General features: G+C 35.6%; 1 protein-coding gene across 1 annotated transcript; it reads left to right on the top strand.

The window, feature by feature from the left end:
- Positions 1 to 5,376: 5,376 nt before the first annotated feature.
- On the top strand, positions 5,377 to 13,297 carry LOC139742824 (V-type proton ATPase subunit G-like). The gene is made up of 3 exons (XM_071653341.1): positions 5,377 to 5,485; positions 8,818 to 8,918; positions 10,601 to 13,297. The coding sequence occupies exons 1-3, from the start codon at positions 5,404 to 5,406 to the stop codon at positions 10,766 to 10,768; spliced, it is 351 nt and encodes a 116-aa protein (XP_071509442.1). The 5' UTR covers positions 5,377 to 5,403; the 3' UTR covers positions 10,769 to 13,297.
- Positions 13,298 to 13,516: the final 219 nt, after the last annotated feature.

Genomic DNA, 13,516 nt, shown 5'->3' with positions numbered 1-13,516 from the left:
AACTGATTTACTGCTGTTGCAGTTAACAGGGTAAGTAAAAGACTTATGCCACTCACTCTCTTCACTTACTTGATTTTTTGTGAAAAGGGGACAATTTTTAAAAATTGAAAATGAGATATACAGCTATACATGTATTAGAGAAAGAGAAGAGAAATATGTAATTGGTATTTTATTGTGTTTAAACATAGGTATATTGTACATGTATAATAAATGCTCAGTGAATATCAGAATAAATGAAATGTGACTCGACATTGTGCACTACTCGACTTACACTACTTCTTATTCACAGTGTAAATCAGTCCTGCATCAAACGTCACATAAATGTCACACTAAACATAATTTGTTATGTGTGTGTGTGTGTGTGTGTGTGTATATATATATATATATATATATATATATATATATATATATATATATATAAAAGCATCAAAGACAAAACTGAAACCAAGTTCATGCTGTAATCACCAACACTTTATTTCAACACACAAAATTTTGAGCGATTCGCTCTTTCTCTAGTGTTTCTTGCGAATCGCTCAAAAAATTGTGTGCCGAAATGAACTTATGGTGATTACAGCATGAACTTGGCTTCAGTTTTTTTTTTTGATGTTATTATTACACCAACACGTGGACAACTTACTCTCTCTCTCTCTCTCTCTCTCTCTCTCTCTCTCTATATATATATATATATATATATATACACTGTATGTACACAAAATTAAGAAATAAACAGGTAATGCATTTTTGGCCGATAAAGAATGAGTTTATTCGACTCAAATTTTCAGCGGCCTCCGCCTTCTTCAGGAGTCTTGACAATGACGGTATCAAAACAAAGCAAAACATTGTTTTGATACCGTCATTGTCAAGACTCCTGAAGAAGGCAGAGGCCGCTGAAAATTTGAGTCGAATAAACTCATTCTTTATTGGCAAAAATGCATTACCAGTTTATTTTTTCATTTCTTCGTGGAGCCAATACGTGAATTCTCAACAAGTTTATATATATATATATATATATACATACATACATGTATACATGTACTAGTATATGTCTATATGCATGCACATGTAGGATGCTGTGTGGTGTGGAATGTGTGTGTTTCTGTGGTCCAAGTCCAAATCCTGTCATCACCCTACTTTGCCCTATCATCTCCATGGATGCAGGATCACTCATTTACTCCTTCAGTGAGTAGAGATTTACATTGAAAAAAAGTCTGTCGGTGCTGGAGGGCCTTCCAACTTATTTGTTATATTTACATGAAGTCTGTATCTCACATTGGTCTTTACAAAGTTGTATACTGAAAAATTAAAAATCCTCAAAATTGTGACTAGAAATATAAAGTTGGCATGCGACAGATACCATTGGATATCAATAAAATGTGCATGATCATATAGAACCATGGCTTAGAACTATGATGATGACTGTCTTATTCAAGAAACAAACGTTGAGAGCATCAAATCATTGAATCAGTAATGCATATTTATTGCAATGATAAGGAGGAATGAGGAAGATGAAAGGGGATGGAGTTGAGAAAAATGAGTCTTCTTTTGCTGTCAGTCAGTTCCAAGCAGAAATGACAACTTGAAGGTAAAGGAATACACCCTTTTCCTCAACTTTCCACTCCCCAGCAGAACTAACTTTAAGGTGATGGAAGAGAAAAGATGAGTGGAAAGGTAGGAAAAAGGAGTTTTGTTGTTGTTGTCGTTGTTGCTGTTGTTGTTGTTGTTGTTGTTGTTGTTGTTGGATTTGTTTTGTTTTGATTCTGAGTTTGCTGTAATTTCGATCGGAGCAATTTGATGGAAATGAAGAGAATAGATGAGTGGAACATTGAGAAAAGGAGTTTTCTTTTGCGCAAGTGGTGTATAGTGTGGCGCGGAACTAATGTCTTGAATGAGATGAAAGAGGATATAGAGTGCATGGAAACTGGAGAAAAAGGAGCGGGATACTCGAAATTGTGGTGCATGTTAGTTTAGAGCGGAACTACATTAACAAAAATGTACGTATAAAGTTAAGAAAAGAGGTGGTTTTCTGTTTGTTTTTTGTTTGGTTTTGCTTGGTGTTTGTTTGTGTGTTTTTTTTTTTGCCGTAACTTATATATGTATTTGACTGAAACTGCTTGAAGGAGTTGACAGAGGATCGACCAGTGAAAATTACAAAAAAGTGTGTATTTTCTGTAATTTAGCAAAAACTCGAAGGAAATGAAAGAGGGTAGATAAGTGCAAAACATTACGAAAGGATATATTTTGAGATACGTAGTTTCGAACGGAACTACAGGAACGAAATGAAATAAATTAGAGGCGCAGAAAGCCAACGAAAAGTGGTTTTCTTTTGCTGTTCTTACCGGAACTACATTGAAGGAGATTAAAAAGAATATTGTATAAGAGTAGAAAGCTGAGGAGAAAGGAGTATTCTTTTTTTTTTCTGTAAATTAGCGGAACCACGTAAAGGGGTGAAAGATGATAGAATCTGATGAGCAGAAAGTTTAGGGGGGAAAGTATTCTTTTGCTGTATAAATCAGTTCCGAGCGGAACTTGATTGTATTGAAGGAAACGAAAGAGGACATAATAAGCTAAAGGAGACTTCAGAAAAAAGAAGAAGATTCTTTTGCAGATTTCATAATTATAGAAGATAGAAGAATAAAAGAGAAATTAAAGAAAATAAAGGAATAGAAAGTTGAGGAAAAGGGACATTCTGTTCCTGAATATCAGTTCAAAGGGGAACTATATACCTGGAGGACATGAAAGAATGTAAAGAGGGGTATAGAAAGTTTAGAAAATGGGACATTCTTTGCATGTCGTAAATTTGTTTCGACTGGAACTGCTTACAATAATTGAACAGATGAAAGAAGGTCATTAATAGATCATTGGAAAGTTCCCGTGGAAACCTTAATAAAGACACTAGTGGTATAATTTTGCTGTAAATCAGTTCCGAATGAAACTATCGATATATTTTAAGGAACCCAGGGAGAATATGAAGGATATAACAGAAGATAGATGAGTTGAAACTAGAGGAAAGTGGTATTCTCTTGCTGTAAATTAGTTCGCGATCGAGGAACTAACAACTTATTATGGAAATAAATTGATAGCGGAAAGTTGAGGGAAAAAAGACTAATCTTTTATTTACTGATTTTTTAAATCAGTTCCTAGTGGAACTAACACCGCGCAGGAAATGAAAGATATATAGGTGCAGACTAAAAATGTAGAAATACGTGTATTTATTATTCATTTATTACTTTTTTTTGTAACTGTATTTTATGTCTAACAGTTCGGAGCGGAACTAGTGAGGAAAGTTGAGAAAAATGGAGGCATTCTGAATTGCTGTAAATTAGTTTAGAGCGGAACTATTATGTTTGAAGGAAATGAATTACGATGCACAGAAGCGTATATCACAAAGGAAAGGGTGGAATTATTTAGGTGATACTTTCAAATTCGACTAGGAAATGACGTTAAAAGGGGATAGTAGATGAGAGGAAACTGAAGAAAAAATAGTATTCTCTATACCCTGTAGGGCCTAAGTCAATTCCGAGCAGATCTGTAGGCCTAAATAGTAGGCCTATATTTAAAGGGGTAATAAGTGGAAAAATCTTGAATTCAAGCAGTTTAATTAGGAAGTATGAATGGAAAGTTAAAAAGAGACACTCTTTTGCTGTGTTTCCAAGCTACGTATATGAAGTAGATTTCAATTTCAATTTCATTTTTTTTCGTATTTCTCGATGGAAAATACAGTCAAACCTGTCAATAGCGGCCACACAAGGGAAACGAAAAAAGTGGCCGTTATAGACAGGTGACCGCTTTAGACAGGTTATCCAACTATATGTGTGCATTGCCTATACATGTACATGTATCATCGTTGTATGTACATCTATAAGTACTTAGTGTAGGACATACATGTACATGCGTAATATATATGTATGCACACATGCGTTTCATGCATTGAACAATGCCGGCGTTTATGAAATTGTTATACAGTAGCATGTTGTACAGTCGTGAAGAAAGCTTAACAGTAGTGCATTATCATGACTGAATAAGTGATGAATGCAGCGGTGGTGATCACTGAACGTTGCCCATGAATGACTGGCACGGCCACAAACCAGAAAAACACGCTGAATTACCGGGTCTGTGGCCGCTATAGACAGGTTAAAATCTACCGAGGGAAACAAAATTTGTGGCCGCTGGCCGCGTTAGACAGGTGGCCGCTATACACAGGGTCTTAAACAGGGCCTTTCTCTCGGGGGGATTTTTCAGTGGCCGCTATAGACAGGTGGCCGCTAAGGCAGGTTTGACTGTACATAATAATATAACAAAAATGATAATACATGATGTCCAGCTTGCGAAGAAAAAAAAATATGAACCATATACTAGTAGTACATAGTATTAAAGTATGAAAGTGGAACGTGGATAGTTTTCACAGAAAAATCATATCATATTTAATATAATATTACAGTCAGGCAGGAGAATACACAATACATAACACTAACAGCTGGACAGACAAACAAATAAACCTGAAAATATTGATATCATAATGATACTTATGATAACATGGAAAATTTATATAGGCCCTAGCGCTTACCATGATGTTTCTAGGCACTTTACAATCAACAGATAAACAAACATAGGCTTGACTCCAAGTAATAATCCACAATTACGTAATCATCGGTTCTGTTGGGGTTCTGTTCTATAGAAATGAATGGGTTTTTAGTGGTTTTTTTTTAAACTCATCATGATCATCATGCATGATCACTACACTATTGTGATAATCACCATCATTTATAGTTGTGAGTGCGATAATCATTGTTATCTTCAGCAACAAAACCTGATTGTTTATATCCCAAACGATATTGATCATCAACGATTTAATAAACTCATTTGAAGTGGGAAGAGTCTTTCTTAGAATGGCGACGGGCCAAGAGACATTAATACCAGCTACATTTTATGTAGGAGAACTTTCTTGTTTCTTTGTTTGGTTATTCTCGGTTTAATTGTTGCTCATCGTATGAATAAACTCCACTTGCCTTCCACTTCACAGGAAACACAATGGTTTAGAATCCCATTTGTTGCCGCTTCATGTCTGCCCTCGGCCAACTTCAAACAGGAAACTTGACACGAATCTGTAGTTTCATTCATCGTCAACGCCAGAATATTTTAGATCCCTCATCGAGATACCTTGCTGTTTTGCACTTGAGTAATTAAACTCTTTTGGTCGTACTATAGACTATAGCATTCGTCAATTACAAACATTACTCTTGCTTGCTTGAATAATCAAAGTCAAGGGAAGACATTTTTCTGAACACTAAATCAAATTTTACTGAGAGGCTGAGCCTAGGGTTCCATTTATCTCCAAGGACGATAGCGGATCAGCGAGCAATTTCGTAATCGATTATGATTGAAGAGAGTTCGTCAAACGCAAAGATGGCTGCACAGACACCGGGTATCCAGCAGTTGCTGCAGGCAGAGAAGAGAGCAGCAGAGCGAGTTGCTGAGGCGAGAAAACGTAAGATTAAATCACAAACTATATCGTATAATACTGATGTCAGTGTAGATATTGTAAAATTGCAAATCGTGTAATTTGTAAAACTAACAGTGTTGTCCTCTTGTAATCGTAAGGTGGTGCTGCGTAGTCTGGTAGCATAGGCACACTGTGTGCCCGCTGTGTGCTGTGCATGGTGCGGATCGGATTGTCCATCGTGCATGCGAATGCGAAGAGACATTCTGAGCCTAAAGCCCTGCGTGTCATGTGATTATGATCATGTGAATAGAGTCGACCGTGACTTCCCATAACTATAGTACAGTCATAGAAGTCTATACTAGTAGTAATAAGTAATTTATCCATCGTCTAACTGTTGTAGCTGCGTTTGGTACCCAAATTTCTCAGTTCAGAAGGCTGTTGTTAACATACAGTAGTTGATTGTAGTCTATAGAGGTTACACTTCTACATCATACATGTAATGATGTATATTTAGCCACAATAAATATTCAGTAGCAATTCTAAGTTACAGACTCCACCTCAGTAGATCGACTAACAACTGGTTAGACAGTAAGATGGGGGGTTGTGTACCCGGACACTTAAGATAAGTTGAGATTGAATTACAGCTTGTAGATGAATTTTTCACATTGCCATTCTCAATAAAAATATTTCAATACGCAGTGATGAGGTTCTGAAAATGATACTTAACAGTTCTTCCAAAGCAAAGCGAACAAAATCAATTTTTGTCGTAATTAGAGAACTTACCTGAAACCCTTGCAAATATATTTTGAACGTTGTACTGTAGCCAGCCAGCGTGTATTGTCTGTGGGAATGGATTAACACTGAAGTTTGTTGTTTCTGACTCAAACACGTGCACAAGTTTCACGTCGCGCGTGTTATAGAATATTGCGCACTTCTTCTGGTTGACAAATCATGGAACAAATCGCCGAATTCTGCTTTAGAGAAGTTACCTCAAAAATTGGTATAAAATATTCATTCAAAAGCCATCGTATTTCATGCTTATTTTATGGTATTTTATTGTGTTTGTGGAAGTAAAGTTTTAGTCCTACAACAACTTGTCCGGTCCGACCACGTACAGTATGGTCATACTACCCAGTACAGTAGACTACATGCCATGGTAGGCATCATATTGAATGGAATTGAATTGAATTTATTCATTTCATTTCCATTTTACATTGCATTGTTGTTTACATATTGACACATAATATTACAGTAATATATTAGCATGAATTGACACAATATAGGGTACTTATACAAACAGAAATGGGGTGACTCAACTAAAAGCATAGCTTGTAAAATTTGTAGGTCACCATGATGAGTAATATTCATAATTATGTACAGAGTAATTGAGAATATAACATGTATACAGACTCCTGAAACATATTTACATAACTTCTACATATTTACATCTTAAAGGTAGTAAACGTGAATGAGAAAGAGAGGGAGAGAAGGAGAGAATGAGAGAGATAGAGGAAATAAAGTGAGAACCGAAGGGGGGAGAGAGGGGGAAGAAAAGAAAGAAAGAGAAAAAATAAACAGTGGAATTAAAATGAATAGGAATTCCACATGAATAATATACCATGTAAAAGTTGATATATACAAAGATTACCTTATAGGGTAAAAGTGTCCAGATATCTGGTATAGGACTATAAAGGCTAGTTACATCGTAACAATTACATATCTACTCAGAAGACTTAGTTTTAATTTGTATTTGAATGTTTTGAGGCTTGTGGTTTGTTGAAGAGAATAGGCTAAAGAATTCCAATATTTTGGTCCAGCAAAAGTAAGTGTATTGTGTTTAAAGTTGGTTCTAATGGATGGCAGGATGATGTATTATGATGTACAGTGTTGTACAGTGTGTACTTAATACTGTAGATCTCTATATCACTAACTTGTTAGACCTGATCAAGGAGTTTGAGGTGGCTACATCCACTGGCACTGATTGGTATTTCACCATGAATTACAAATCAATCTAGTCTGCTAACTTGAAAATGTGATTAACGAAGTTGGGTAAATATACACACTAGACTCTAGATCGTCTAATTGGCAAAACTACATGAATTTCTGGGTTGACTTCCATATTTCCCTTCCTAAGTAAGTCATATGTACGTCCACCATGAAAATGAGATGGAACATTAATGAGACAGAGATGAGAGAGATGTGTAAAAAACCACACCAGGGTTCGACCTCCCATGCCAAAATTCGACCGCACGCAAAAGCATAAGTGTAGGTTTGACATGTAGTCAGCTGTCAAATTTTGGATGGTGTAATGTTTATGGTCGAATTATGGGTGGCTTGCTTTAATTACTGAACAATAAGCATAGAAATAAGAATACGGATGGGAGAGCGATAGGATTACTCTAGGTTAGAATTTTCCTATAAAATCATGAAAAAATTATAGCAGTATCATCTAGTTGTGGGAGAACTACTGTAATTATCCAGAAATACTTGCATGCATGAAACTTTCATGAATTTTGCAAGGAGCCAGGATTAGCGAAAATATATTGTAAAATGCATGCAAAAGGTTTCTTATACACGATGCAATGAATGCCAGTGGCAATTTACGAAAGTTTCATGCTCTGTAAAAAGGCTTTTGGCTCCAATGCACAAAAGTTTCATGTCGTGAATATGTCTGGTATCTTTTCTCCCCTCAATCTTGAAAGGGAAATTACATAATTTTTCTCTAGAGTGTTAGAGCTGTACATGTACAGTGTACAGTACTTCTTTGTCATTCCATCAATGTGCATCTAGAATAAGTTTCTGCAAATTTGACCACTCTTGAAATTATCTTTACAATTCCAATTTTCAACTTCAAAATAAATAGTACAATTTGTACACTTGTATAAATGCCATGTACATTGTACATTGTCTACACAAGTACTTTATATGCAGCTTCTCTGTCTTTGCACACGGTTTACATATTTGTACCAAATTGCATGCTGTGATTTTATTACTCTCTGCTTCCCTGCTTTGCCATTTGTTTGCATGAAAGTTTTGTCCATGGGAGAGCATCCCAAAGAAGTTTATATGACTGTGGGAGAACATTACTAGTGTGAGGATTGTGAAGCTAAATGTACTGTAAACGTCCATGTTTTTGCACGATTAATTTTTGGCGCTGAGCGGCTCAAAAACATATTCATGGGTTCATTTGTACTACATGATTGTCAACCCATTTAAAATGTGCAGAGAAAATTATGAAGATATTTTTGTGGGTTTTAGAATTCGCGCTAGCCAAAAGTAGCGCGAAAATTGATGCACCGCGAAAATTTGTGCGTTTACAGTAGTACATATCTGTGTAATTTGCCACTGTGTTTATTTCATTTCTTTCTTTGCAACAGGAAAGGCAAGGAGATTAAAACAAGCCAAAGAAGAAGCGCAAGAAGAAATTGAGACTTACAGGAAAGAAAGAGAAGCCAAATTTCAAGAAATTCAGCAGAAGGTAATTTATTCTAAATTTATTCCATGCACAATTATTGACACGCTATTCCAAGCATGTTGCAAGAATAATTGTAGGTACACATCATCATCACAATTATTTCATAATTCCTTTGGCAAAACATCCAAATGTATGCTCAAAGTCATTAAAGCTTTTTTTTTTTAACATTTTGTCATGCAATTAAAAGAGAGCAGCCCTAGAGCAGTGTATGACTCTAAACAAGTGTCATTCAGTACTCCATAAGGCTTAAAAAAGTATCCCATCTAAAACACATGTCATGGTAGGTAATGAGTGTAGCTTTTACAGTTTTCACGTCTTTCTCAGTTTTACAGGAACACGATACATTGCAGGAAGTTCCCACAGGATATTGCATGAATCAAAACAGAGCACTGAAGTCAACTGTCTCCAATCGCAAAAGAAAATACACTGTAAAAACATTTGTTCTCTGATTCAGATTATTATGAATGATACTTTACTGCCCTATTCATCAGACTGTGTTCCCTGTTCAGATACACCAAATCGTACTTAAAAAAAAAAAAATCCATACAATCAAATTTTACCAGTACTTTGTAGAGGTCTAATGCACACACACTCTGACAGTTTGACTTGATGGATTATATTCTTGAGGTACACATACATGTAATACTAAGTATATGTTAGTAAACTACAATATGAGATCACACTCAGACTTTGTGGAACAAACTGAACTTTGTTCTCACAGATTCAGTTGTGAAGGCTATAAACACTCATCTTTACTTTTGATTTTGTTTTGTTGACCACAAGGTAAATTGCAGTTTGTTTGTTTGTTTGTTTTTTGTTTTTATTTCTGCAAATGTAGTTTAAAAGCAATGGTTTGTGTAGATTCCCATAAACACTTGTAATTTTGATTTCTCTTTATTAGTAAAAAAAAACAACAAACAAACAAACAAACCCTGAAATCAATAAAAGGAAAGTCTTACATATTTGGATGATGGCCTCAGAGGGAGTGTGCATGCGTTATACAGAATTAATGACATCCATATTAATATCATCAATTTATCATAATTAAAAAACTGAAAGAAAGCAAGTACACATAGTGTCACACATGTATGCAAGTACGTACTTATCAAATACTTATCCACCTCTCATAAGGTCTCATACAATGTAATATGGTATTGTACTAAACATTTTGCAGACTTTCAAATGCCTAAATATACTGTACAGTAGGTAGATGACGTACAGTAGTTGTCAGACAATTCAACTCTGGGCAATCAGTGTGATAATATGTGTGATATTTCTGTGTCCATCAGGTGCTAGGCTTTTTTAAATGATTGATGTATGACTGAATATTAAAGATACAGTATGAATGCAGATAAACTACAAGCAGAAATATCATATCATCTGCAGTTCATCTCAATATTAAAAGATGGGAGAGAAAAGGTTGCCATCAATCCAGTCTTCTCTTACTTAACATGTGTACTGATTTTACACTCTACAAGTTGGTATTGTATGTACATTGTATATATGATCCTATTAAATTTTGTTCTATTTCTTCAGTTTGCTGTCTGTGCATCTTTTACTCATGTGTTGTATTTTGTGTTGCAGATGTTTTCACAACAATTGTATTCAAAATGTTCCACATACTTTGTCTTTGAAATTATTTTGATTTAAATGCGTCTTTCTTTGGTTTTTTTTTCTTCGTACAGTATTTAGGATCCAAGGGAGATCAAGCAAGAGAAATTGAGATCCAAACAGCGGCCAAGATCCAGGAACTGAACCAGAGAGTAGGCCAGACAAGGGAGCAAGTCCTGAAAGAATTGTTTGGACTGGTTTTCGAGATCAAACCTGAGCTTCATGAAAACCTTCAGTTGTGATTGATATAACCTCATATAAAGGCAATATTTAGATATATAGTGGTGTTAACTTTGTTTTAGAACGGATTACTGTTATTGGAGAGTCCTGGAATCCCCTTCCCCTCTATGAATGAATGGAGTAAAAATATGTGGAATGTTCAAGTTGTATATTTTGCAGACTTGTTTGGCTTCAACGTGATGCCTGTGGTCCAGGGTTTTGATGGGTAGAAGAATGTTGCATTATTTAGAAAATGGCTAAACAATTATTTGTTTGGGTAGCACTATCCTGTAAAAGCTGACATGCTTGTATTAATGGATTATGAGAGTGTGTTTACAGCCTGTGCAGTCAGTAAAACAAAAATGTTATGAATACAAGTCATGCTAGTTCCTCATTCTAACTCTTAACATTAATTCTTTATGTCTTAGAGACTTAATGATGGCCAAGTCATATAACACTCAAAACAATGATCATGAGAGAAGCTACTCTCAACAGATAAGTCTGCAAGACACTCTGCTTCACACTGTATATGGGAATGAAAAATACATAAATTCTAAACAAATGTTGCATATATGATCAGTGTGGTAGAGATAGTCTGATAATTAATCAGTTTGAAATTATCAAATGTGTAAGGTTGTCAGCTGTCAATATGTTTAAATCTGCATTATACGTCCTACCCAAAGATAATGACTCTTAACTGAGTTCCTGAGTTTCTCTTGGGTTTTTAGCATTCATAGGCAAACAAAGATCAACTCCAACCTTTGCAGTTTTATAGATAAATTTTGATGTATAATTAACATGTTTTTGTTCTATCATATGCGATGAGCAGTTGAATTGATAAGTTTCACTTTGATAGTACAGTGCCAGGTTTCTAATGTCAGTACAGTATTTGTATGGATGTGCAATTACAGTGTAGTCTCCATAACTTTACATGTGGAACTGATTGCCTCTATTCTTTGTTTCAAATCAGTTTGTTACATAATGACATATATTGAATATCTGGCTCTTGATCAGTACTCAAAGGGGTGTAATAAAGTCAGGTAATAGTATTGAGATACTGTCCATGTAATAGCAAAGCATATGTTTGGATATTGATACATAATATAGCTACATAAAGAGTTTCTGTGTCATCATGTACACTGTGCAGAGCAGTTTACCTAAAACGTAGTGACAGTTTACCTAATGCAATAGTTGTTTAGAATTCATGGTATGTTGGTATTGCTCTGCTGAATTCTGATCAAAACAGAACTTGGTTCTCCTATTGAGCATCGTTAATAGAGTGCATCAATAAACTGTGTTTTGCCCAGCAGGGGCAATGTGGTAAGAATCTTTGACTCTTAACCCAAGGTCTCAATTTAAAATCCTGCCAAGTGTCCAAGTCCTCGAGCAAGATGCTTTACCCACAATGTCCCATTCCATCATGGTGTATAAATGGGTAACTGAAAGTGCTGGGGTATTAATAATAATGGCAGGCCCTTCAAGTAGAGCAATTCTAATACTGAGAAGGCTGCCCTGGGTAAATGTGGCCATATTGATATGTCTGTCGGAGAATCGTAATGAAGTGAAATGTGGGATTAGAATCCCAGTAAACAAATCTTGTCGAGACACATAACAGGCTAGCTTGCAGAAATCAGCAAAAAAATGAATATACTGTTGAAATACATTAATTACAATTGGTGATTATGAGTATTCAACAGTAACACTAGTTTTGCTTTCAAAACGAGTTCTTGTCAAAGAGAGAACATTGACTTTTTGCATCCAATTCACCTGTCTGAATTTTTGACCATGATTTTTAAAGAAACTTGTGTTGTGCTCATGTTAAAGTGATCACTCATGCTTATCAGTCTGTCCTGCAAATCATGTGACACTCTCTTACCTGTATGTTACTGAAATGCTGTAGCCATTTGAAGGAAATGAGTAGTGCACACTCATAATATTATGACAAATCTCAATGGAATCAAACTGCTGCTCTCATACCTATCGATGGAAAGAGTTGTATGTTCTGAGAAAGTAAGTGGAACGAAGTTGAAAATGTCATGATGGTTTCTACGAGATTTCTGGGAGGGTTGCGTGTTTCCATGTGTACTGGGATTTACCAATGGCTTAACCCTTTGAAAATGAGCTTATTTCCTATAGACACCTGCCTGAGTATACTCGGAATTATGAATGAATGGGTTACACACCTGCATAAGAAGTTACATGCAGACTGTATTTCTAGTTACTTGGCTGTTTTGCTTAATAAGGTGCTGTGGTTTTTTGTTTTGTTTTTTTTTTTCTGCAGGGGTTTGCATATGTTTCCATGAGCACTGGTGATGGACAGAGTATTAAAATACTGGGTAGATGCATTAGGTATCTTTATGGCCAAATGTCCAAGGTTTAGTGATGTTTCGTGCAGATTGGACATTTTTGTTTGCCCCTTATATTGTTTCCGTAGTTACATGTATGGTGTCATGATTTTATGAGAAAGTTGCTACAAATATAGTGTTATAAGTTCAACAAACCCATTGTATGTAAAGAGTTATCAACATAAGCAAATAAAGAGAAAAAAAATACACAAATCAAGTTTTTATGAATGCTTTGATATTACTGGTAGTGTGTGGCATGTATTTCTAGCTCATGATCTGAGAAACAAAATACCAAATGTGTTCAGCTGAGACTGTGTGCAACATGTCTACATGAAGGGCCCACAATGTTCTCACCTGTGTGTAAAACATCAAAGGAAGTGACATTTCTTGCGATATAAGGGCCATTATTTGATAGTGTTTTACCTA

The sequence above is a fragment of the Diadema antillarum genome, unplaced genomic scaffold (genome assembly GCF_040938485.1).
Source record: "Diadema antillarum isolate AM-2024a unplaced genomic scaffold, OU_Dant_1.0 seq00001022_RagTag, whole genome shotgun sequence".
NCBI classification, from domain to species: Eukaryota; Metazoa; Echinodermata; class Echinoidea; order Diadematoida; family Diadematidae; genus Diadema; species Diadema antillarum.
This window is presented reverse-complemented; position numbering and strand designations above follow the sequence as displayed.